The 26,811-nt window shown below is 46.7% G+C and overlaps 2 protein-coding genes across 4 annotated transcripts in view; both read left to right on the top strand.

Annotated features, from left to right (window-relative positions):
- Window positions 1-7,882, top strand: part of CGN (cingulin) — a 31,457-nt gene extending 23,575 nt beyond the window's left edge. Inside the window, exons 14-21 of the mRNA XM_066262130.1 lie at window positions 1,079-1,249; window positions 3,143-3,304; window positions 4,265-4,354; window positions 4,828-4,911; window positions 5,023-5,141; window positions 5,447-5,555; window positions 5,939-6,102; window positions 6,419-7,882. Of these exons, the coding sequence (XP_066118227.1) occupies window positions 1,079-1,249; window positions 3,143-3,304; window positions 4,265-4,354; window positions 4,828-4,911; window positions 5,023-5,141; window positions 5,447-5,555; window positions 5,939-6,102; window positions 6,419-6,560 (1,041 nt within the window). The 3' untranslated portion in view covers window positions 6,561-7,882. The remainder of the gene's footprint in view (window positions 1-1,078; window positions 1,250-3,142; window positions 3,305-4,264; window positions 4,355-4,827; window positions 4,912-5,022; window positions 5,142-5,446; window positions 5,556-5,938; window positions 6,103-6,418) is intronic.
- A 1,199-nt stretch (window positions 7,883-9,081) lies between these two features.
- The window catches only part of TUFT1 (tuftelin 1), a 42,428-nt gene continuing 24,698 nt past the window's right edge, over window positions 9,082-26,811 (top strand). Inside the window, exon 1 of one of the 3 annotated variants that reach the window (XM_066262126.1) lies at window positions 9,082-9,206. In XM_066262126.1, the coding sequence (XP_066118223.1) occupies window positions 9,147-9,206 (60 nt within the window). In that variant the 5' untranslated portion in view covers window positions 9,082-9,146. Of the gene's footprint in view, window positions 9,242-26,811 lie in introns of all 3 variants that reach the window. The other 2 variants (XM_066262127.1, XM_066262129.1) reach the window with 2 other exon arrangements.

Below are 26,811 nucleotides of genomic sequence, written 5' to 3'. Positions count from 1 at the left end.
TCAAACCTGGGTCCTCCGCATTCCAGTCTGACGCTTTATCCACTGCGCCACCACCTGGTCAGGTTCAAGTCCTATTTTATTTACACTTAACTTTTGCTCACTTCCAAAATCAAATTCTTCAATATCATGTTTCTTTTTGAGAAATCTGTCCATTTTATTTTACTCTATTTATTTAAAAATAATATAATAATGTTTTAATAAGTATAATAATGATGTGTTAACAAAAAAGAGTGGTATTTCTATAATGAAATGGTACAATAGAGTATATTTTTATATCTGGGCACATGCCATGAACCAGCGCAGCTAGTAATTCTAGGTCCTGAGTGGGAACAGTGCAGAATTAAGAAACTACATGGAATTAGGAAAATACAGGGTCAAGAAGGCCTTGTAATTGCTGCTGGCAAGAACAAAGTGCGCCCCAAAACCGCATCTTGCTTTATTTATAGGGCAAAGTGGGTCATTAGCAAATCAGTGAGATCTTTGATCATGTTTTCAAGGCAACCCAAGAATTTTACCAAGTGCAGAAAACCCCCACCACACATATTATCTTAACTTTACACCAAACAAAGGATAGAAGAAACTTGCCTCCAGTCTTTCCAGGGAACATGGGGGATGGTGTAAACAATCCAGCACCACAGCTTAACAGCCTTTTGCAACCTAATCAGGCAAGTGAGGTGGGGGGTTGGGCAGACTGTCAGCTTACAGCCAATTCCCCACACCTCTGTCCCCCCAAAATCTAAACTCCAAAAACCCTGTTGGTTTTTTGGTCCCCAACAGGCACATATTTCTCTCGAATACCATAGGGTGTACCTGGAAATCTTCTAGGGTGCACCAGTGCGCCCTGGTGCACACTTTGAGAACCACTGAGATAGCTAATAAGTAGTAGGCTAGGATTTAAACCCAGGCAATCTGTACATCACTGGTAGCTATACCAGGGTCCTGGCCCAGGAGAGATAAAGAGAGGGTTGCTTTGGTGGAAAGGAGACTCTGGGAGTCTTGGGAGCTCAGACCCAGAGGAAGAACAGAGGCATCTGTGAAAGAGGTGAGTGCTGAAAACGCTCTTTTCTGTGTGTCTCAGCTGGAGCAGATGGGGGACGACTCAAAGCAAGCCCTGCAGCAGCTCCAGGCCCAGCTGGAGGATTATAAGGAAAAGGCACGGCGGGAGGTGTCAGATGCCCAGCGCCAGGCCAAGGAATGGGCCAGTGAAGCTGAGAAGACCTCTGGGGGGCTGAGTCGGCTTCAGGATGAGGTAGGAGCTTAAGGAGAGTGGGAACCCTCCCAGTGTTCTTGGTTTCAAGGTATTTGCCTCTTTTTTTTTTTAAATCACTTTATTTATGTATTTATTTATATTTTGAGGAGAAAGAGGAAGGGAGAGGGAGAAGAGAGAGATGAGAAGCATCAACTTCATTTTAGTTGTTTATGGATTGCTTCTCATATGTGCCTTGATGGGAGGAGAGGGGCTCAAGTTGAGCCAGTGACCCCTTGCTCAAGCCAGTAACTTGGCTCAAGCCAGTGGCCTCAGGATCCTGTCGATGATTCAGTGCTCAAGCTGGTAAGCTCACGCTCTAGCCAGGAACCTCGTAGTTTTGGACTAGGGCCCTCAGTGTCCTGGGCTGATGCTCAATCCACTGAGATACCATGGGTCAGGCTAAAGCAGGGGTTGGGAACCTATGGCTCGCAAGCCAGATATGGCTCTTTTGATGACTGCATCTGGCTCGCAGACAAATCTTTAATAAAAAAAATAATAAAATAACGTTAAAAAAATAAAACATTCTCATGTATTACAATCCATTCATTTTCTACCACGCATGTTCATGGTTGTGGGTGGCTGGAGCCAATCACAGCTGTCCTCTGGGACAACACCAGATTTTTATTGGATAATGCATAACGTACACGGGTCATTGTATGGCTCTCACGGAATTACATTTTAAAATATGTGATGTTCATGGCTCTCTCAACCAAAAAGGTTCCCAACTCCTGGGCTAAAGTATTTGCCTGTTGGGGTTTTTTTTTTTGTTGTTGTTTTTTAGGGAGAGAGAGGGACAGACAGACAGGAAGGGAAAGAAATGAGAAGCATCAGTTCTTCGTTGAAACACCTTAGTTGTTCATTGATTGTTTTCTCATATGTGCCTTGACCGCGGGCCTTCAGCAGACCGAGTAACCCCTTGCTTGAGCCAGCGACCTTGGGTCCAAGCTGGTGAGCTTTTTGCTCAAGCCAGATGAACCCGCACTCAAGCTGGCGACCTCGGGGTCTCAAACTGGGGTCCTTCCGCATCCCAGTCCGACGCTCTATCCACTGCACCACCACCTGGTCAGGCGATATTTGCCTCTTAACTAAACCTGTGGCCCCGGGGTCCTGGGAGACCTGGGTTCAGGTCTACCACTTACAGAGACATACTAAGGTGAGCAAGGGTGAGGGAAATGGTCTACCCTAGGCACAGACAATAAGGGATGCATTGTCTGTAGAGCAGGGATTTTCAAATTCAGCTGCACATTAGAGTCACCTGGGAAGATTTTTTTTAAATTCCAGTGCCCAAGCTGCATTCTATATTATTTAAATAATATAATAATCCTTGGGGATTAGTAGTGTAAAAGTTCTCAGGTGATTCAAATTTGTACAGAAAAGTGTGAGTGTATGTGTGTGTGTGTTCTTAGGGTTTTAGACCTTTTAAAAATTTTATTTATTGAGAGAGAGTGAGACAGGAAGAGAGATGAGACACATCAACTCCTACTTGTAGCACTTTAGTTGTTCATTGATTGCTTTTTATATGTGCCTTGACATGTAGGGCTCAAGCCAAGCCAGTGACCCTTTGCTCAAGCCAGTGATCTTGATCCCACACTCGAGCTGGCAACCTCATGCTCAAGCTGGCAACCCTGCACTCAAGCTGGTGACCTTGGGGTTCTGAACTGGGGACCTCAATGTTCTGGGTCAATGCTCTATCTTCTGTACCACCACCAAGTAAAGCTGTACAGAGAATATTTAAGCAATAAAGAAAATGGACTAAAAGTCAGTCTGCTTTTTATTATCACCATGCACTGGCAATTCTAAAGAATTATATTTCTTCCTGTAGGGGCGGATTGTTCCCACTCCTCAATTCCCACCTCACTTCTCCAAACTGTTGCATTTTTCCCTTCTGCCCAGACCCAGAGGCTAAGGCAGGCCCTGCAGGATTCCCAGGTTGATCGGGACACAGCCCGTCTGGACAAGGAACTTCTGGCCCAGCAGCTACAGGAGCTGAAGCAAGAGGCGGAGAACAAAAAACGCTCTCAGGATGACAGGACCCGGCAACTCAAGGGCCTTGAGGTGGGGACATTGTGTGCTGGCGTACAGTGGTGGGTGAGTGAGGAGGCCTGGGGCCTGGCACAGGTGGGACTTCTGTGGACAAAGGAGCCAGGATACTCCAACCTTCTTTCTCCTCAAAGGCTCAAACAGTGGCAGCTCACAGCTGCTGGATTGTGTTTAACTGCAGTGTTTTAAAGGACTTTGAATTAAATGCCTCTGTTTAGGAACTTATAAATGTCAGATAAAAATTTGGATCTGGCTTCTTTCGTACATTTGGAAAATATGGTCACACTGACCTTCGAGTCCTGAGTTTTCTGCATGGCAGCAGTTGGCAGGAGCAGCTGAGCATAGCGTTTCCCTTTTAGAGTGAACAGTGTCCTTCAGTTTGCTGTCTTTGGCAATAATAATAATAATAGCAACAGCAGCAACCACTTCTGTATTGTGCTTTGTGCCAAGCACTTAAGACTCATTTAATCAGAATACCCCTGAGGAGTAGGAAGTCTTTTTTTCTCCATTTTCTAGATGAGGGAAACTGAGACACAGAGTAAACACCTCTACTGCCCCTCTGCTAGGAAGGCGATACATCTGATTTTCACATCTAGGCCGGCTGCTGCCTGGCTTGTGTATGCTACCCCAGTTCATGCCCTGGTGCTTCAGGGTCTCTCTCAATCTCAGTCTTGGCTAGCACTTTGGTTTCTGTTTTCTGATTAGGGAAATAGGGCGTCCCCAGTGAGGAGTAGATTCTGGGGTTTGTCATTCTCCCAACGGCCCATAACCAGAGCAGCTCCCACTCTTTCCCCTTGATGCCACACCCGGTCAGCAGAGGGCACCCGCTCTGTGGTGGCTCAGGCCAGAGGCAAGAACCAACAGGTTATGGGGTTGTGTGAGAGAAAAGAGGTTGGAGGCTTGGCTTTGAGAGGGTCCTGATTGGAGTTTAGCATTCTGGTGTCCAGCAATCAACCTGTTGTCCGTTTGCTACAGGAAAAAGTCTCACGGCTGGAGGCAGAGTTAGATGAGGAGAGGAACACTGTGGAGCTGCTGACGGACCGGGTGAATCGTGGCCGGGACCAGGTGACCCCTTCCTTCCCTGCATCTGTGTTTACCCCTGCTGACAGAGCCTCTGGGGCCTCTCCAAAACAACTCCACCTCCATCTTTCATGATCTGGGGAGTTCTGGCTGCAGATGTGTGTGGCTGGCTCTGCTTCAGGGTCTCCCCCTGCTTCAGGAAGCCTTGGCAGGTTTCCTTAGGTGGAAAGAAGCCAGGAATTTGAGTGGAAGAAGCAATCCTGGTGGCCTGGGCTACTCTGACCTGAGTCTGGGCTGTTCTTATCCAGAACGGATGTTACTTCCTAGTGGGACTGAGGAGGCCCTGTTTAAATTCTGTGGCTCCTCCCCTTTGAATAGGCTGTGATTTCCTAGGTACCTGGGAACTTTTGGGATTCAGGGTTCAGAGAGCATCCTGCAGGTACTCTTCCTCACTTGGTTCAGCTTGATGGTTCATCATCAGCCCTCCCTGAGTCTGGTTCCTTTCACCCATCCCCTAGGTAGACCAGCTAAGGACAGAACTCATGCAGGAGAGGTCCTCTCGGCAGGACCTGGAGTGTGACAAAATCTCCCTGGAGAGACAGGTGAGGGGAAAGGGTGGGAGTCTTGGGGATACATCACAAGTGGTGGGTAGAATGACCATGGAAGGGATCAGAACAAGAGTGCTAACTATGGAAGCTTTCTGTCTCTCTAAGAACAAGGACTTGAAGAGCCGGTTGGCCAGCTCAGAAGGCTTTCAGAAGCCCAACGCCAGCATCTCTCAACTTGAATCCCAGATTCGGGAGTTGCAGGAGCGGCTACAGGCTGAAGAGAGGTGATAAGCCCATATTTCCTCTCTCCCTTTGGGCTTTTCTCCTCTGGGCACTCCACCTTCTACCTCCAACATGGCCAACCTGGCCTGATCTTCTGGGAGAACTTCTCATTATAGAGAGCAGAGTTGCAGAATTTCTAAAATGTGAATGATATCTATCTCCCCAGTTCTTTGGATCTGCCCTAGATTCTCCCTGGTCCAATAATGGGGCTCATGACAGAGGAATCCTCAGAGGCACTAGGGGGCCAAGTAGTGGTTTCTTTAGAAATGGTGACAGCCATAGATATGCCCCTACCCCATTGTCTTAGGGAGAAGACAGTTCTGCAGTCCACCAACCGAAAACTGGAGCGGAGGGTTAAAGAGCTGTCCATCCAGATTGATGATGAGCGGCAGCATGTCAATGACCAGAAAGACCAGGTAAGGACCACAGCCAGGGACAAGCAATCATGCGGCCAGTACATCCTGCATTTGCTTGAAGGCCAAGGTTGGGCCCATCCCATAGGTCTTCCAAACTTAATACTTTCCTCGTATAAGGATAGAGATTTGACTGAAAGGACTGGACTAGAGGAAACAAATGAAGCACATGCTTGGAGTGCCTATGATGTTCTAGCTTCTCTAAGTGTTACATATGTATTAACTCATGTAATCCCCAAGTTAAATCTGTAAGGTTAGGGAACTTGTCCATGGTCCCAACATTTTTCTAGGGGCAGCGGTCTCTTGTCAAGATTGCTACAGGGAGGGTCCCAGGCCATGGTGTCAGCAAATGCATTTCTAATGCGGGGGCTTGGTATCTTGCCCAGCTAAGCCTGAGGGTGAAGGCTTTGAAGCGGCAGGTGGATGAAGCAGAAGAGGAAATTGAGCGACTGGATGGCCTAAGGAAGAAGGCCCAGCGTGAGCTGGAAGAGCAGCATGAGGTCAATGAACAGCTCCAGGCCCAGATCAAAGCGCTGGAGAAGAACTCCTGGTATGGGCTGCTTTTCTGCCCTTGCCCCACCGGGACAGTGGAGCAAGAATGGGATGGGCTCTCCTGGCTGATCTTTAGGGAGAGGAGGATCTCTCAGATGGGACTTGGAAATCACTTATTCCTTGCTGGAAGCCAGTATGATTACCTTTTAGTATCAGTCCCCATTCTATACCCCACCTCCTCAAATCTCTGATTAGTGGGGGATCTTGGGAGTAACTTTAGGTCTTAAAATAATTGGGAGTCTCTAGCATGAAAAGGGTGGCTGTCTAAATCTTCCTACTTCCCTCCATTACCAGTATTGCTCTCTCTGATTCAGGCGCAAAGCTTCCCGTTCAGCTGCTGAGTCAACCCTCCAACACGAAGGGCTGAGCTCAGATGAGGAATTCGACAGTGTGTATGATCCTTCCTCTATTGCATCGCTGCTTACGGAGAGCAACCTGCAAACCAGCTCCTGTTAGCTCGCAGTCCACAAGGGCCCAGAAACCATGGCTTGAGGCCTATCCTGCCAGCCCTGCTTTGCCCTGCCTCAGATTCCTCATTCCTGCAGGAGACCCAAACATTCAGACCTGAGACAGGGAGGGTGTGAGTGATAGTGATAAAGGGGTATCAGCACTAAGGTGGTAGACAGACTTCTTTCCCTCTGGAGGAGTGGGTATTTTAGGCCATCTGAGCCCTTAAGTGCCGAGTCCTCCTCTTCTCCCTCACAGCGGCAGGATGGTCAGCATATAGGCTGAGGGGGATTGTGCAGGACAGGGAGAGAAATTGTGATGTATATAAAGCTTTATTTCTTTAGCCCATAACCCTCAGGCTCAGGGAAATACCCGAGGTAATTTTGTCCCCTTGACTCCTGCAACCTGCTTGGAGCATAGTGAGGGGAACGTGGGTACTGGACATGCTGGCGTGGCGCTACCTGCTCCTTGATGCTTCTCTTTGCACAGTTATGGGGCCCATGTGGTAGTCCTCACCCCCCCCCCTCCAATCAATCCTACTTTTTTCTTCCCCAGGCCAGTGGATCCAGGAAACCCTTCCTCCTCCCCTTTTCATCTTCACCATTCTTAAATTCCTTCTTTCCTCTCAGTGCCTTACCCACGGTGAGGAGATAAGGATGTTCTTCTTGCCTTTTATGCCTGCACATTCATACCTCTCCAAGGACTGGCCTTTTCCCAGCCAGAGCCCTCTGCCTCTCCTGCGGCTCCAGTGGCTGGTGGATAGACCTACTGGCTTCTCTGCCAATGAGCCCCTGGGAGAGGGACTTTGGTAGCACCATGATCAGGTGGTGGGGCCTTGTTCTGCTCAGGGTTTCCATCCTTCCTCTCCTTTTATGACTATGGATGTGTTTATAAGGTGGTAATTGTCTACACAAGTTGAAAAGCAAAGGTTTTAGGCCTTCCCTGTGGCTTTCTCTGACCAGATGTGCCCATACTCAGTGGAGAACCAAAAAGACCCTTATCTCAGGAGCGTAGACCTACTACTACAGGGCGTCCTAACTGAGGCTAAGGGTAGACTATTGGTAGAAATGGGGAAGGCATGGAGGATGTATTCCTCCTTTGGGTTTTCGGGAGAGCTAAGCCTGGTGGGGAAGAGATAAAGGAGATGATTGACCTCATTTCCTAAGCAGGCTCTGTGAGGAGCTTGGGGTAAAAAGAAGGCTGTTCTCACTAATGACTTGTAATGTCATGATTTTAAAAATTCTCTGCAAATCAAATATTTTCTCCCAAATCAGTTCAGCATTTCTTTTTTATTTTAAATTAAATATTAAAATTGTATATCTATACTGAAATCTTTGGCTTGTCTCTTTTTTTCCTGGCTTATTTGGAGGGCCATTTATAATGAGAAACCATCTTAACTGCACGACTTGGAGGCTGAAGTTGGGGTTTTCTTTGCCTCAATTTTAGAGGCCCCTTACAACAGATCAGATGGGACCTAGGGAACTAGCAAGTGTTTTAGCACCTTCATTTTCTCCTAAGCAAGCTTCTGGAAATAATAAAGTCAGTAAATGCCTTCTTTGAAGATTAGAGGAGACACCAGAACTGGGTTTTATTCCCTTGGTGCATAGAAATATCTCCAACATTCTTCTCCCAGGTACAAAGACACACGTCAAGGTCCTACCTGGGATGTAGGGAAGTTTCTTCCTCCCTGCCCTTGTGTTGCCTTGAAGAGGGAGCGAGTTGTTCACCAGAGGCTATTGCCAGATTTAGGGGTACTATCCAATCAAAAATGGGTCTACCTCTTCCTGCCTGCCTTCCATGTGGACCATAGCCCAGTGGAGTAGCCACCTGCAGAGAGCAGCTGGGCTGGGAAGAAGCTCCAAGGTCTTTCTTGGCCATCCTCTCAGACCCTTAAGATGCTAACCTGGGCTTGGGGAGCAAATGCCACCAAAGAAATTCAGGCTCATTGTTTCTCAAGAAGACAAATTCCTTTTAAGGACATATGTCCCGCCTCCCCCAACCATATAAGGGCAGCTTTGGTAGAATAGCTTCTGCAAAACAAGCTCCACCCGGAGCCAAGCTGGCTTTGACTGGTCTGAGCCTCCTGCCAGGAAAGGGCACCTGCCAGACTGGCTTAGGCCAGTTTGTGTGAGCTGGCACTTAGTACCTCTATTTACATGGTGGAGGAAATTTGCTTAGCTACACAAAGCCTATAGACTGGCCTGTAAGTGGAGAGAGAAGAATGTCTGGGAGCTTTTTTTTTTTCAATTCCTTCTCTAGGGGCAGGCAGGGTGATTCTCTTACCGAAACCGATCTTGGAATTGAAAAGGAGGAAACTGTAAAACTTGAGTTAAGTAGCCCCAGGTAGCGCCCAAGCCCCACCTTTATGTAAATCTGAGCTAGCGCAGACGGGCGTGTCCCGAAGCCCTGGAGCCTCTAGGCCACGCCCACGCCGTTCTTTCGCTCACTCGTTGGCAGACGGCGCCTTAGAGGCGTGCCCTATCGCCAATCCCCGTCCCTGACGTGTCTATACAAAGGGGCGGTTCCGCGCGCGCCAGACTTGGAGGCACCGGAGTGCCCTGGTGTGAGGTCAGTGCTGAGACCCGCAGGAAGAAGATGAACGGGACGCGGGGCTGGTGTACTCTGGTGAACGTGCATCCGGAGGGACAGGCCACGGTAAGAAAAAGCGGCCTCACCGACACCCTATCTAGGTATATTTCGTTTCCAATTCTGCGGCGAGTTCGCCGACATCACCTGTGCGGCGCTTGGTGCGGTCCCTCGCGGCGTTTCTCTTTCTTTTTTCTCACGCCGCGCGGCAGATAGTGAAATTCTTCTGAGTCTCGAGGAACTTCTGGCGGTCCTGCCCCTTGGGCGGCACTGCGGCTCCTGCCGGTGATTCGGCGCCGGTCTCTGGTGCGCGCTATTCTGGCGTCCTGTGGGCGGCAGATTGGGTTGTAGGAGAATGAGCTCCAGGGATGAGATCCCAGAGCTCTTTTGGACTTGAAGTTCCAGCGTGGGGGATTGGGCTTTTCTATGGGTCCTGGTGACCTAGGCAGCCCTTCTTCATGCTTTGGGTGATCAGTAACAAGAAAAAGGGTAGAGAGTGGACTGGAGGGTTGGGGCAGGTGAGACTGCAAGCACGCCCAGACTGGCCAGGAACGCTCTCGCCAGGAGGGCCTAGGGCTGTTTGCGTAAGGGTCATCTCTCTGCTCTATTTCCCACCGACCCCCCCCCCCCTTCCCCTTGCATTTATGCTTCCTTCCCCCTATCAGCCAACTGATAACTTCCTGAGACGGTTTGTTGGTTTTCCTCCGGTCTCCAGCATCCAGGCCCAGGACAAGGAGATGACAGAACCTGGGCTGAGAAGGGAAGGGAAGTGACCTACGCGAGGGTTTCTGGACAGAATGAGGTTGGAGAAGAGAGGAGAGTTCTCTTGTGCTAATCGATCTGCCTTGTTCCCCTCACTCCCTGTCTCCCTGTCCTTGCCCTCCTCCCCATTCTAGCTGATCATAGGCTTTTCCTCTCGGCCAAAGGAAGGTAACTTGTGGTTATTTCTAGGCTTTATTGGGGAACTTAACCCAGATTGAGTGTGTACTATTTCATCGATTTCCAAGTTTTTGTAGATGAGAGTGAAATGGGAACCAGTGTAATGGGGAGTTTGTATTCCTCCCTTTCCATTCCTCCACTCTATCTGATTCCTTTCAGCTCTTCCTGTCTCAGCAAGCCCCTGAAGTAGCTAACTTGGCCGCACCTGAATTGGCTCTTCTTCAAAGAATATTTATAGAATAGTTGCTCATTTCAAGTTAGGGTAGAGATAATCACTGTTCACAGCCCTCTCTCCATTTCTGCCCAGGCTGTGAGCATTTCTACTACCTTACAATACAGGTGTTGCTACTGTCCAACCTCAGTCCCCCAATCCCTTGTCTCTGTGACCTGCCACTCCCCAGGTATGGGATGCTGTAGATATGGGAAAAGTCCATTCCCTATTGTGTTGGCTCCAAGTCTTACACCATGCTCTTGCTCACTGTTTTGGTATGGTTGAGGCAGCACAGTGGTTATGAGGAAAATAAAAGAGAGGGGTGTTTGTGCTTCTTGCTTGCTGTAGAGAAGATACCCAGAAAGGTCTTGAAACCAAGACATTGGCAGTGTTGAGAATGAATTGGCATCCTCTTCTATCCCTTGATGTTTTACTGCTTGCCCAGTGGGGCAGAAAGTTGGTAGGAAAATCGTGACCAAGGAATTCTAACCATAGTTTGAAGCTAATCAGAGACCTCTAGAACAAGGGAGACAGAAAATCACTTTTACTCCTTCTTTCTAGGCTGGACTTGAGAATTATTTTATTTCAAAGCTGGGAATGAAATAATCATTGCCTAGATCCGATCTTGGAGACATTCCTGAGCTCTTAAGCAGGAAGAGACGATGGTAAACATTCACTCGATCACAACACAGGCTTTGTCCCGGATTCCTCTCCTGTGAGCCAGCCCACAGATAGAATTTATGACCCTGGAACTGTCATATATTCACACCATTGAGTGAGTGCTCAGTGCATGAGCAAAGGCCTGAGTAAATGAACAAATGTTTCTCCTGATGTCAGCAGTGTAGACAGTTTAACTGATCGGTATGTCCCAGTGGGGGAGTCAGGACCCTGGAACTCTTTGGTATTTCTCCACCCGCCAGGCCATGTGCCTTAGTGTACCACACACGGATGTGGAAATACAGGTCATACAGTCTCTGGGTTGTTTTTAATTGTTGGAGGCAGTTGCAGCAGGTATAAGGATTGTGTTTCAAACTTTGGATTGTAACCACTAAGCGGGTCTAAAGTCAACTTAGTGAGTTAGAACTGGCATTAGAAAATAAATAGATTGCAACTGTATGACATGGCAAGGACAAAACTATGGAAACAATAAAAAGATCATTAGTTACCAGGAAATTTTAGGGTGAGAGAATGATTAATGGATAGAACATAGAGGACTTTTTAGGGCAGTGGAAATACTCTGTATGCTCTAATGATGGACATATGTCTTTATACTTTTGTCCAAATCCATAGAATGTATAATACCATTCACTCTATTAGCATGAACCCTAAGGTGAAATACCAACTTTGAGTGATTATGATGTGTCAATCATGTAGGTTCATTCTTGGTAAAAAAAAAAAAAAAAATACCATTCTGGTGAATGATGTGGATAATAGGGGAGTCTATGCACATGGAGGGCAGAAGGTATGTGGGAAATCTCTGTACCTTCCCACTGATTTTGTTTTAAACCCTAAAACTGCTCTTTAAAAAAGTCTTAAAAAAAAGAAATAGACTGAACACTCTCAGTGTTAGGGTAGACATATTTGGCAAAACTTTTGTTTCATTTATGTCTATGTGTACATATTATGTGTGTGTATTGATTGGATTGTGATGTAAAATAAATTTTTTTAGGTCCAAAATTTGTGAACGGTAGTAAGTTACACTGACAAATAAAAGCACAAGTCAGCTTCAAACAATAAATATTCCCATTAAGCTTCTTTGGTTATAAGCAACAGGGTAACTCCAGCTAACTTAATCAGGAGAGGAATTTGTTAGAAGAAAATGGGCAGCTCAAAAAATTTAAGGGAAAGCTTAAAAGTTCTAACCAAGGGAGTCGCGGGGCCTATGTTAGGTGCCTTTGTAGATGAAAGGAACTAATGGAGGTTTTCTACTTCGAGGTGAATTGGTTCCAACTATTTTAGGTCTTTTTTCCATTCTGCTCAAGTCTCTAGGAAGAGGATGCCATTGACAATAGGAACACCTGGGCCAGGTCAGGGGGGTTCCTTGATTGACAGGCCCATTAAATAAACCAGTGAAACTGGGAGAGTCTCCAAAGCAAAACCCAAGTGCTGTTACCAGAAGAGGACAGAAGCTGTGTGGCAAAAGATGTTCACTATATTAGACTTCGGTGTATCTCTGATTTTCTTTATTTTTCTCTTAAAATCATTTTTCAAAGGAAGAAATATGCATGATTTTTTAAAGATCTAATAATAGCAGAAGGCTTTTAAAAGAAAATAGCAAGCTATTCCCTGCTTCAAGGTCTCTCCATGAAAGTAATCACTTTCAGCTCTGTGTGTGTGTGTGTGTGTGTGTGTGTATTTGTGACAAAGACAGAGAGAGAGGGACAGACAGACAGGAAGGGAGAGATGAGAAGCATCAATTCTTTATTGCGGCTTCTTAGTTGTTTATTGATTGCTTTTTCATATGTGCCTTGACCAGGGTACTGCAGCAGAGCGAGTGACCCCTTGCTCAAGCCAGTGACCTTGGGCTTCAAGCCAGCAACATGTGGGCTCAAGCCAGTGACCCCGTGCTCAGACTGGCGACCTCAGGGTTTCAAACCTGGGTTCTCTGCATCCCAGTCCAGTGCTCTATCCACAGCACCACCACTTGGTCACACACTTTCAACTCTTAATTCTTTTGGTGCTTACGGCATGTTTCTAAATAATATAGTTTTAGATATCTGTTGATTTCTTGCTATAGGAATTATAGGAAAGTTTATACTCCTACCCCTTATACCCACTCTTTATTATTATTATTATTATTATTTTGTATTTTTCTGAAGCTAGAAACAGGGAGAGACAGTCAGACAGACTCCCGCGTGCGCCCGACCGGGATCCACCCGGCACGCCCACCAGGGGGTGACGCTCTGTCCACCAGGGGGTGATGCTCTGCCCCTCCGGGGCGTAGCACTGTTGCGACCAGAGCCACTCTAGCGCCTGGGGCAGAGGCCAAGGAGCCATCCCCAGCGCCCGGGCCATCTTTGCTCCAATGGAGCCTCGGCTGCGGGAGGGGAAGAGAGAGACAGAGAGGAAGGAGAGGGGGAGGGGTGGAGAAGCAAATGGGTGCTTCTCCTGTGTGCCCTGGCCTGGAATCGAACCCGGGACCCCTGCACGCCAGGCCGACGCTCTACCACTGAGCCAACCGGCCATGGCTATACCCTCTCTTTTTCTTTCCCATCCTCTTAATGTAATTATGTCAGCATTTTTGGTTAAACTTTGATTTCTGTGGTTTCTATTAATAGCATGTGATTAAGAATCTGGTTTTGGGAATCTGACCCAATGTGGGCTCTGAGGACTTCGATATTTGCTATGCCCAAGATCACTTAGGTAAATAACTTAATGTCTTCAGTCTCATTTTCCTCATCTGTAAAACAGGGAGAACAATTGCATCCTTCTCATAAGGTTGTGAGAATTAAATAAGGTAATTAATAGGAAACATTTAGCACAGTGCCTGGCACATAGTGAGTGCTCAGATATTAGCTATTATTTTCTCTTTGCTACTTTCTGGCTTAGACTAGACCAGGGGTAGTCAACCTTTTTATACCTACCGCCCACTTTTCTCTCTCTGTTAGTAGTAAAATTTTCTAACCGCCCACCAGTTCCACAGTAATGGTGATTTATAAAGTAGGGAAGTAACTTTACTTTATTAAATTTATAAAGCAGAGTTACAGCAAGTTAAAGCATATAATAATAATTACTTACCAAGTAATTTATGCCAGATTTTCACTAAGTTTGGCAGAATAAATCTTTATAAAACAACTTACTATACAGTGTGTATGTAAAGTCACGGTGCACTTTTGACCGGTCACAGGAAAGCAACAAAAGACAATAGAGGCCCTGGCCGGTTGGCTCAGTGGTAGAGCGTCGGCCTGGCGTGTGGAAGTCCCGGGTTCAATTCCTGGCCAGGGCACACAGGAGAGGCGCCCATCTGCTTCTCCACCCCTCCCCCTCTCCTTCCTCTCTCTCTCTCTCTTCCCCTCCCACAGCCGAGGCTCCATTGGAGCAAAAGTTGGCCCGGGCGCTGGGGATGGCTCCTTGGCCTCTGCCCCAAGCGCTAGAGTGACTCTAGTCGCAACAGAGCAACGCCCTTGATGGCAGAGCATCGCCCCCTGGTGGGCATGCCGGGTGGATTCCGGTCAGTGCATGCGGGAGTCTGTCTGACTGCCTCCCCTGTTTCCAGCTTCAGAAAAATACAAAAAAAAAAAGACAATAGAAATGTGAAATCTGCACCAAATAAAAGGAAAACCCTCCCAGTTTCTGTAGGATGATGTGGCAGCATGTGCGCATGCGCAGATGATGAGGTAACACCGTGTATACAGCGGAGCAGCCCACGGCCATGCCAGTGGAGATGTGGACGGTACAGAGGAAAGTTCAATGTGTTCTGTGGCTCGCTAAATTCTAATCCGTGACCAAAGTGCAACATGAATATCGTTGAGTTTATAACGAAGCGCCACCACATAGGAATAACATTATTCGGTGGGATAAGCAGTTGAAGGAAACCAGCAGTTTGGTGGAGAAACCCCGTTCTTGTAGGCCATCAGTCAGTGACGAGTCTGTAGAGGCTATACGGGATAGCTACCTAAGGAGCCCTAAAAAATCTGTGCGTGAGCCCACATCAAACTGCACTGAGTAAGTATGAAACTGAGAGAGTTTTTCTTTTTGGTGCAGATTTCACATTTCTATCATCTTTTGTTGCTTTCCTGTGACCAGTCAAAAGTGCACCATGGGCCCTGGCTCAGTGGTAGAGCGTCAGCCTGGCATGCAGGAGTCCCAGGTTCGATTCCCAGCCAGGACACACAGGAGAAGCGCCCATCTGCTTCACCCCTCCCCCTCTCCTTCCTCTCCGTCTCTCTCTTCCCCTCCTGCAGCCGGGGCTCCATTGGAGCAGGGTTGGCCCGGGTGCTGAGGATGGCTCTGTGGCCTCTGCCTCAGGCACTAGAATGGCTCTGGTTGCAACAGAGCGACGCCCCAGATGGGCAGAGCATTGCCCCCTGGTGGGCGTGCCGGGTGGATCCCGGTCGGGCGCATGCAGGAGTCTGTCTGACTGCCTCCCTGTTTCCAACTTCAGAAAAATAAAAAAATAAAAAAAAGTGCACCATGACTTTACGGATACACTGTAGTTAAATCTATCTTTTTATTTATACTTTGGTTGCTCCGCTACCGCCCACCATGAAAGCTGGAACGCCCACTAGTGGGCGGTAGTGACCAGGTTAACGACCACTGGTCTAGACTGTTGTACCCTAAAACCCTTGGGCAAGTGATAGAGCAAGAATATGGGAACTCTCTGGTCTGGTTAAGGTTTGTTCCTTCTCATTACATTGCATTTGTTTGTTCTTCTCTGTTCCTTTCCCCTTTCCTCTGCCAGTGGAGGAAGGAGACACCTGAAGATAAGAAGGGGCCTGTAGGCAGACCCAGGGTGAAGATCTGGGAGACCTTTACTAGTCCTAGCTCAGACAGGACTGGCTTAGACAGAGTGATGGTCAAGGTTCATATTTTGCCATCCCCTCTGGGCCCCTTTCCTCCTCCTCCTTTTTCTGATGTGGGCAAGGAGCTTGGGTCCCATGATGGGCTCTTTGATAAGGTGATTGATTCCCTTTAAATAATCTAGCAGTGTTATCCTTCCTTAGATATTTGCACTATTTTTATTCTCTCGTTTTATATCTTGATTAGTTTTGGTCAGAGAAGTTCTTTCAATGCCTCCATGGATATGGAGAGTTTTTTCATCTGCTGCAGTCTGAAGCTTTATCTTTACCCTGGAAGAGGTGTTGTTTCTTTAGGACCTCAGAAAGCTGAATTATATAGTTTAATACCAAGTCTTCCTGAGTCACACTATTTTTACCTTTTTTTTTTTGCATTTTTCTGAAGCTGGAAACAGGGAGAGACAGTCAGACAGACTCCCGCATGCGCCCGACCGGGATCCACCCGGCATGCCTACCATGGGGCGATGCTCTGCCCATCCTGGGCGTCGCCATGTTACGACCAGAGCCATTCTAGCGCCTGAGGCAGAGGCCACAGAGCCATCCCCAGCGCCCGGGCCATCTTTGCTCCAATGGAGCCTCGCTGTGGGAGGGGAAGAGAGAGACAGAGAGGAAGGCGCGGTGGAGGGGTGGAGAAGCAAATGGGCGCTTCTCCTGTGTGCCCTGGCCGGGAATCGAACCCGGGTCCTCCGCACGCTAGGCCTACGCTCTACCGCTGAGCCAACCGGCCAGGGCTATTTTTACTTTTAATATATAACTAAAGCTGTGATTTATTAAAGGCTTACCATGAGCCTCATTTTACTGAGATATAATTTACATACTGTACAAATCACCCTTTTAAAGTGTACAATTCAATGGTTTTCAATATATTCACAACGTTGTACAGACAGACATCAACACAATCAATTTTAGAACATTTTTCTCACCCCATCCAGACTCATTAGCAGTCACTCATGCCCACCTCGCACCCCAAGCAGTTGACAACCACCGGTCTACTTTCTTTATGGATTTGCCTATTCTAGATATTTTATATAAATTTAATCATATATGTGATTCCTTGTGACTGACTTTCAATTAGCATAATGTTTTTAAAGTTGATCTATGTTCTATCGTGAATCAGTGCTTCATTCCTCTTGATGGCTGAATAATGCTCCATTGTATGGATATATTATCACATGTATTCCTTATGGATAGATGTTGGTGAACATTTGGGTTGTTTCTGCTTTTTGTTTATGAATAATGCTGCCATGAACATTCATTGACACAGTTTTGTGGTTACCTTTGTTTTCATTTCTCTTGAAGAGAAGTAGCTAGGAATGGAATTGCTGGGTCATCATAGTTATATTTTAAAATAAGATTTATCTAGAGTCATTGATGCTTATTCCAAATGAATGGATGGATTATAAAGTGGTGGAAGCCCTGGCTCTTTGACACTTGGGTGGGGAAGAAACTCCTGGGCAGAGGAACCTTTCAAGTTTGGTGACTGGCTCTTCTTTCCTCTCATAATCTCTGCTGCAAACTCAAGCCCTAAATTCCTCCTCACACCATTTCATCTCCTTCATTCATTGCCAGATTCTCACTTTCAGGAGCACCACAGCTGTTGTCTCCAAGCTTACCAGGAATTTGGGAAATCGTGAGCTCAGCTGGAGGTTCTGAGAGAGGAGGCGTCATCAGTCACCATGCATTTGGCACGAACATTGGCCCATATTTCTCCAGGGAGGGGGGGGGGTGTGCTCCCAGATGGTTTCGGTTCCAGACACGTGTGTGTGCTCAAAGCAGGTGAGACAAGCTTCCCTGCCTGCTGGTAATTCTGGTATATGCCTCTTTGGGTGATGGAGAGTCTTGTGAAATACTTTTGTTTATTAGGGTTGGGAAGGTTTAGTTGGGGGCATGGGTATGTGCCAGGGAGACTGGTGGTCCAGATTTAAGCCTGGCCAGCAGGGACAGGAAGAGGAGAAGAAAACATAGGGTAGGATGGAATGGGTAGATGAAGGAAGAAAAAGGGAATGGAGGACACAAACGCAAAAATCCACAAAAAAATGGTAGTTAGGGACTAGAGAGGGCAGAGTGTCTGGTGCCAGCCCTTTGAGGGGAGAGTACACTGAGGAAGTGTCCCTTCATCCATGTTGGCTGGGTATTAGGCAGGTTTTCTGGAGAGAGACTGGTTCAGAAAAAGATGTCTGTCTCCTTCAGAGCTGAGAGTTTGGGAGCCTGCCTCCCTCTATTCATACACTCCCCTGCCAGGCCTCCCAGTCACCCTGTCAGCCCTCTGCACAGAGGGTGTCCAGCCCATGCAGTTTGGGCAGGTAGCCAGGCAAAAAGCAAACACTTGTTTTGTATGATCTTTGTGTCATATTCAGTAAAGGACCTGTTCCGGCCAGAGAGCTTTTCAGAAGGCAGTGCCATGGGCACATGACACCTGCAAGCTGAGTGGGTTGGAAGTCTCAGCAGAGAGGGTGTAAGCCCCCACACCCCATCTGGCCCTCCTCTTTTACTTTATTGGTGCTTTCCTCACCCTGGCCTCTTGGGAGCCACTGTTTCAAGGGGCTAGCTATTCCCATTTCTCAGAGGGAGACAACTGAGGTGGCTGTTACTAAAGTAGCTTGAGAGACCACATACGTACATTCGATGGGAGAGGGGACGATTGAGGGACAAAGTGATGGAGGAGCGGGTTACAGAGTGAAAATGAATTAAGGATGCTGAGTTCTGGCTCAGGGGCACTCTCCACTTCCCTTATTTCTCTTAGAACGACCCTTGCCCCTCACCTACCTCCCAGTCCTCATGGCCATCATAGAAACCTGGGGAGTGGGATTTGGGGAAACTTGACTTTTCCCATAGATCTTTCCCTGTTTTCCTGAACGTGAGATGTGATGGGGCCTCCCTGTTTATCTCCCAGCATCTAGATCTCCCCTCAGCTATGTGTTTACCCACTCCCTCCCTGCTCTGGGAAGTGAGTCACAGCTCAAGATTTGTTTGAACAGAGTGAAAGACCGCCTGTAATTTGGAGGTGGCTGGGCTTCTTCCCAAGATTGTTTATGGGGCTAGAGTCTGCTTACCTTGTGATTAGCTCTGCTGCTTTTTTTTCCTGGAGAAGAATGCTCCACTTTGTATCTTGCCTTTCAGAGGGTTCCATTGGGGACCACCCCACTAGACATTTTGAGAGTATTCCTAAAATTCCCTGGAGCCCATGAACAGCCCTGTTATCATTCCAGCTTCAGAAAACAACCAGTGGCACCAAGCAGAGAGGGGCCTGGGTTTCCCCCCTGGGCTCTCTGTTGGGGTTGTGGGGTGAAGACCATGACCATGCTGACAAGGTTCCCTGATATTGGAGGGTGATTTATTCACAGGCTCATTTAGACAGTTTATCTCATCCATCCACCTCCCTCACAGTCTTTCCATATAGCTCCTTGGGAAATTAATGTAGTCTCACCTTTGTGAAGTGATTTATGGTTTGCAAAGCACTTTCACACTGTTCCTACACATGTTCCTACCTGCCTAAAGGCAGGGTAGGAATTATTCCGATTTTGCAGGTTGAAAATGGAGGCCCAGAGAGAGAAAGTGAATTGCTAAAGAATGAATAGCTGTCAGACCTCACCTCTGACTCCATGTTTAGCATGAAGTTACCTCTTTATATATATTTTTTCTTTTTTTTAGAAAGAGGGACAGATAGGGACAGACAGACAGGAATGGAGAAAGATGAGAAACATCAATTCCTTGTTGCGGTTCCCTAGTTGTTCATTGACTGATTTCTCATACGTGCCTCGACCGGGGGCTACAGCAGACTGAGTGACCCCTTGCTTGAGCCCGCGACCCTGAGCCCAAGCTGGTGAGCCTTGCTCAAACCAGATGAGCCCGCGCACAAGCCAGCGACCGTGGGTCTCGAACCTGGGTCCTCCACATCCCAGTCCAATGCTCCATCCACTGCGCCACCGCCTGGTCAGGCACCTCTTTATATTTTATTATAGGAGTGTTGCCCAAATTTAAAACACTATAGAAATAAATGGAATGAAAGTCCCTTTACTCTTCTGCCCTTCTCTAGTGTAGAGTATGGGAATTCAATGCTTTTTCTATGTGTGCTTATTTTCAAGAAATGCCATGTGACATGATAGTTAGGAGCTCAGACTCTGGAACCACAGGGCCTGGTTTTGAATATTGACTCTGTTCTTTCCTTGTTATATGACCTTGGGCAGGTACCTAACTTCTGTGCCTCAGTTTTTTCATCTGTAAAATGTTGTTAACGATACCTACCACATAGTATTGTTATGAAGATTAAGTGAGTTAATAGGTGTAAAGCATTTAGAACAGAGCTCAGTAGGGCTCAACACTTAGAACTTGCTATAGACATGGAAATTGACAGTTACTACTATGAATAATCTGTGTGTGTGTGTGTGTGTGTGTGTATACTTAAATGAGAAGTCATATTTTATGAATTAATTTGTGATTTCTTTTTTCACTTAATATATCCTGGTGATCTCCTGTCGGTTTGTAGAGGTTTATTTATCAGCAGTGTAATATTCTATAGTATAAATGTTGCCATACTACGTTATTCACTCATTCACTTAGTAGAAAATATTTATGTTCTTTCCAGTTTTTTTTTTTTTTACATAGAGTCAGAGAGAGGGATAGATAGGGACAGACAGACAAGAACGGAGAGAGATGAGAAGCATCAATCATTAGTCTTTCATTGCAACACCTTAGTTGTTCATTGATTGCTTTCTCATATGTGCCTTGACCGTGGGCCTTCAGCAGACCGAGTAACCCCTTACTCAAGCCAGCGACCTTGGGTCCAAGCTGGAGAACTTTGCTTAAACCAGATGGGCCCGCACTCAAACTGGCGACCTCAGGGTCTCGAACCTGGGTCCTATGCATCCCAGTCCAACACTCTATCCACTGCGCCACCGCCTGGTCAGGCTCTTTCCAGGTTTTAACTATTATAAACAGTATTGCAGTCAACAGTTTTACATATATATCTTTGGGCAGATGTGCATGGATTTTCATAGGGCCTGTTTCCTAAAAGCAAAATTACTGGGTCAGACGGTTTACAAAATATGCAAACTTCTTTTTATTAATATTGCCAAATTAACTTCTAAAAATACCTTTACGAACTTTCACTTTCTCTAATGTGTGAAATTAGTCTTTTTCCCTTCATCCACACGGATCCTAGGTATTAATATCTTTAATATTTGCCATTCGGTTGGCCTAAAAATATTGCTGCAGGATTTTTATGAAGAAAAGCCAATTGCTTTACTGAAAAGCAAGAAAGAAGACTTACATATATGGGAAGTTTTTTGTTTGTTTGTTTGTTTTTGTTTTTGTTTTGGATTTTTCCGAAGCTGGAAACGGGGAGAGAGAGACAGTCAGACAGACCCCCACATGCGCCCCACCGGGATCCACCCGGCACGCCCACCAGGGGCGATGCTCTGCCCACCAGGGGGCGATGCTCTGCCCCTCCAGGGCGTCGCTCTGCCACGACCAGAGCCACTCTAGCACCTGGGGTAGAGGCCAAGGAGCCATCCCCAGCGCCCAGGCCATCTTTGCTCCAATGGAGCCTTGGCTGCGGGAGGGGAAGAGAGAGACAGAGAGGAAGGGGGGGGTGGAGAAGCAAATGGGCGCTTCTCCTGTGTGCCCTGGCCGGGAATCGAACCCGGGTCCCCCGCACACCAGGCCGATGCTCTACCGCTGAGCCAACCGGCCAGGGCTATGGGAAGTTTTAAAATATAGCAATAAAATGGATACCTGTATACTGAATGCCCAGTTCACCAACACTTTTTTTTTTTTTTTTTTTTTCCATTTTTCTGAAGCTGGAAACAGGGAGAGACAGTCAGACAGACTCCCGCATGCGCCCGACCGGGATCCACCCGGCACGCCCACCAGGGGCGATGCTCTGCCCACCAGGGGGCGATGCTCTGCCCATCCTGGGCGTCGCCATGTTGCGACCAGAGCCACTCTAGCGCCTGGGGCAGAGGCCACAGAGCCATCCCCAGCGCCCGGGCCATCTTTGCTCCAATGGAGCCTTGGCTGCGGGAGGGGACGAGAGAGACAGAGAGGAAGGAGGGGGTGGGGGGGTGGAGAAGCAAATGGGCGCTTCTCCTGTGTGCCCTGGCCGGGAATCGAACCCGGGTCCTCCGCACGCTAGGCCGACGCTCTACCGCTGAGCCAACCGGCCAGGGCTCACCAACACTTTTGAAGTCCCCCAAGTCCCTCCTAGATCCAAACCCTCTGCTTCCTCCCCAGAAGTCATCACTGTCTTGAATTTTGTGTTTATTTCCTTTTTATTATATTTACTATATGCCCAAATAATATATTACTTAGTTTGACATATATTGCACTTTATATACATGGTCTCATCTATATTCTATAGCTTACTTAACATTTTTCACTTAACATTTATTTGGAATTCATTCATGTTACTGCATGCAGCTGTAGCTCATTTATTTTCACAGCTGAATTTCACTGTACTAATACCCCAGAGTTTATTCATGCATTTGCTGGTCAGTGGACCTTGGATTGTTTCCAGTGTTTTGCCATTGCAAGTAACGCTGCTATGAGCATACTTCTACATGTCTGATTTTTATACTTTTAAAATCTAGAAGTTTAGGCCCTGGCCGGTTGGCTCAGTGGTAGAGCATCAGCCTGGCGTTCAGGAGTCCCAGGTTCGATTCCTGGCCAGGGCACACAGGAGAAGCGCCCATCTGCTTCTCCACCCCTCCCCCTCTCCTGCCTCTGTCTCTCTCTTCCCCTCCCACAGCCAAGGCTCCATTGGAGCAAAGTTGGCCTGGGTGCTGAGGATGGCTCTGTGGCCTCTGCCTCAGGCACTAGAATGGCTCTGGTTGCAACAGAGCAACACCCCTGATGGGCAGAGCATCGCCCCTGGTGGGCATGCCGGGTGGATCCCAGTCAGGCGCATGCGTTCTGCCTCCCCATTTCCAACTTCAGAAAAATACAAAAAAAAAAAAAATCTAGAAGTTTAGTTTAGTGAACCCCCACACCCCAATATAGCTCGTTATTGTTTTTTGTTTTTGTTTTTGTTTTTTGGTGTGTTTTTTTTACAGAGAGAGAGAGAGAGAGAGAGAGGGATAGATAGGGACAGACAGGAACGGAGAGAGATGAGAAGCATCAATCATTAGTTTTTCGTTGTGACACTTTAGTTGTTCATTGATTGCTTTCTCATATGTGCCTTAACCGTGAGCCTTCAGCAGACCGAGTGACCCCTTGCTCAAGCCAGCAACCTTGGGTCCAAGCTGGTAAGCTTTGCTCAAACAAATGAGCCATGTGCTCAAGCTGGTGACCTCGGGGTCTCGAACCTGGGTCCTCCGCATCTCAGTCCGACGCTCTCTCCACTGCGCCACCGCCTGGTCAGGCTCATTATTGTTTTAGGTTGCATTTTCCTGATTACTGGTGAGGTGGAGTAATATATATATATGGTCTATCGGAAAGTTCTGTCCGTTTCTATCACAACAAGTTTCGACATGTAAGCACATGTTTATTTGGCGCATCTATGCCTCTCTATTTTTATCACTTAATGTATACATACTGACGTAGCAAATTAACTAAAACAAAGTTGATTCACGTTAGTCTTATGTGTGAAGCCATAGTGTACCCATGGCTACACATTTACACCACTGTAATTTTTACGAATTTCAACAAGGAAGAAATGCTACAGAAGCATGTCTGTCGCATCCACCATATTCCCCGGACTTAGCACCCTCCAACTATCACTTGTTTTTGTCCTTACAAAATTTTTTGAAGGGCAAAAAATTCAAAAATGAAGAAGGTATCAAACAAGCACTAGTTCAATTTTTCACATCAAAAGAGAAAACATTTTTCAAAAATGGGATATACAAATTGCCCTCATGCTGGCAAGAAATCTTTTTTTTTTTTTTTTTTTTCTTCTTCTTTTTTTTTTTTTTGTATTTTTCTGAAGCTGGAAATGGGGAGAGACAGTCAGACAGATTCCCGCATGCGCCCGACCGGGATCCACCCGGCACGCCCACCAGGGGCTACGCTCTGCCCACCAGGGGGCGATGCTCTGCCCCTCCGGGGTGTCGCTCTGCCGCGACCAGAGCCACTCTAGCGCCTGGGGCAGAGGCCAAGGAGCCATCCCCAGCGCCTGGGCCATCTTTGCTCCAATGGAGCCTTGGCTGCGGGAGGGGAAGAGAGAGACAGAGAGGAAGGAGGGTGTGGGGGTGGAGAAGCAAATGGGCGCTTCTCCTATGTGCCCTGGCCGGGAATCGAACCCGGGTCCCCCGCACGCCAGGCTGACGCTCTACCGCTGAGCCAACCGGCCAGGGCAAATCTTTTTTTTTTTTTGTATTTTTCTGAAGCTGGAAATGGGGAGAGACAGTCAGACAGACTCCCGCATGCGCCCGACCGGGATCCACCCGGCACGCCCACCAGGGGCAACGCTCTGCCCACCAGGGGGCGATGCTCTGCCCCTCCAGGGCGTCGCTTTGCTGCGACCAGAGCCACTCTAGCGCCTGGGGCAGAGGCCAAAGAGCCATCCCCAGCGCCCAGGCCATCTTTGCTCCAATGGAGCCTTGGCTGCGGGAGGGGAAGAGAGAGTCAGAGAGGAAGGAGGGGGTGGGGGGGGAGAGAAGCAAATGGGCGCTTCTCCTATGTGCCCTGGCCGGGAATCGAACCCGGGTCCCCTGCACGCCAGGCCAACGCTCTACTGCTGAGCCAACCGGCCAGGGCAAAATCTTTAATAATAATGGCAATTATATTATTTAATAAAAGTTTATTGACGGTAAGAAAAATTTGTATTTTGTTTTATTCCAAAAACAAACAGAACTTTCTGGTAGACCATATATATATGAGGTGTAGTAATATATATATATATATATATATATATATATATATATATATATTCATTAGTAGTCATGGGATTCAAATAATTTAACAACTGATTCTCTGCCCTGATGACCATTTTAAGTATAACAAAACTATATACCAAAAGGTAGTTTATTATTTCATGGATTTAATACTTAAATAAGAACAATAAAAGAGGTACACAAAAGTAGATTATAAGAGTTTTAAAATATTAATGAAAATCATTAAATAATACCTGACAAAAAACAATAAAACTGTTATTTAAGAAACTTCCATATTGCTTCTTGATTGGCGTCCTCACTTGCAGGTTTTTTCACCTGTGGACGGAATGAACATAACTACAGGTGCTTATAATATGCTGTTGCGCAGACGAATGTTAAAAAAGAGTAAGGAAAGTAAATTTTTGATTTCCACATTGGGTGGATGCCCAAGCACCCACCTTAGAGAGAACCCTGATTATGAGTGCCATTTTAACAACCAATTCACCGAACTCAGCAAAAGATTAGGTATCGGTTCTGCTGATCCAGGGCAAACCGGTTGAATTCCACCACTGGATAGGACCCTCAGAGAAAGGATGCTCGAGCTAAGCCTTGAAGGCTGAGTGGGAACTTTCCAAGGAGGCAAAGGAAGGTAGGCTGATGCAGGAGGAGAATACAATGCGTGTGACCATAGGGAGATGGAACATAACACTGCATGAGAAGACTGATCAACAGAAGGAGAGCTTTGGATTGGACACCTTTCTACAATTGGGTTAGAAAAGTTCGGGAAAGTTAGAGTCCAGGTACGGGTGGGATTCGGGAGCCAAGATGTTATGTGGTATAGACAGTGATGGACCTGATTATGAGGGGACTTTAATGACACGATAAGGAGTTAATTTTTTATAAAAGCATTCTATATAACAATAACGTACATATATAAAAGTGCATATATCATAAATACACAGTCAGGCAGTTTTCATAAACTGGACACACTGCTCTGACTAGCACCCAGGTAAGAAACAAATCACTACCAGCACCACAGAGACCCCCTCTTGTCTCCTTAAAGGCATTGCCTACCCTCCATCCTGAAGGGTAACTACTACCCTGACTTCTAAAGCATATATTAGTCTTGCTTGTTTTTATACTTTTTATATTAGGAGAATCGTGTAGTATACTTTTTTTTTTCTTGTATGAGAGAGATGGGCAGGAAGGGAGATGAGAAGCATCAACTCGTAGTTTGGTCACTTCAGTTGTTCACTGATTGCTTCTCATATGTGCCTTGACTGGGGGGGCTCCAGCTGAGCCAGTGAGCCTGCACTCAAGCCAGTGACTTTGGAGTATTGACTTGGGTCCTCAGCGTCCCAGGTCGATGCTCTATCCACTGCACCACCACTGGTCAGGCCATATAGTAAGTATACTTTTGAGTCTGAATATTTTTGCTTAATATTTCTGTGAGGTTTATCCAGTAGTTCATTGTGTTTCTTGTACAATGTTTTATGGTATGGCTATGTCAGAATCATCTGTTCTACTCTTTTTTTTCCTTTTTTAAAAATTTTATTAATTTTAATGGGGTATCTGTTCTACTCTTGATGACCATTTGGGTAATTTCTCATTTTTGACTATTAAAATGTTATTATGAAGGTATTAGTTAGTATACATCCTTTTTATGAGGAAAATATGCAGGCCTTCCTGTTGGGTAGATAACTGGGAATGGAATTGCTATGTTACAGGGCATGCGTATGTTCCTCTTTGGTAGATTTTCCAAGGTGATTGTGATAAGGAGCAATCCCACTGCCAGAGTTCGAGAGTTTTGATTACTCTAGATCCTCTACACTTGGGGTTTTTTGTTTATTTACATTCTGATGCGAATTTTGTGCTATTATCTTGTGGTTCTAGTTCTTTGATGATGATGGCTCATGAGGTTGAATCCTTTTTTAATTTTTATTGACTAACCATTTGGATATCCCCTTATTTGATGTGTTTAATAAAGGTTTTTGCCCATTTTTCTGTTGGGTTCTCTCTCCCTCTTTCTCTTCTTCCCTCCCCCACCCTTTTCTCTCTCTTTTTTGAAATAATTTTTTTAATGTTTATTTATTTTAGAAAAGGGAAGCGAGAGAGCAGGAAAGAGACAGGAACAATTGTTCCTGTATGTGCCCCTACCAGGGACCGAACCAGCAACCTCTGTGCTCCGTGACAGTGCTCCA

Source organism: Saccopteryx bilineata, chromosome 2 (assembly GCF_036850765.1).
Source record: "Saccopteryx bilineata isolate mSacBil1 chromosome 2, mSacBil1_pri_phased_curated, whole genome shotgun sequence".
Taxonomy (NCBI): domain Eukaryota; kingdom Metazoa; phylum Chordata; class Mammalia; order Chiroptera; family Emballonuridae; genus Saccopteryx; species Saccopteryx bilineata.
The sequence above is the reverse complement of the archived record's forward strand: the minus strand, read 5'-3'. Positions and strand labels throughout refer to the sequence as shown.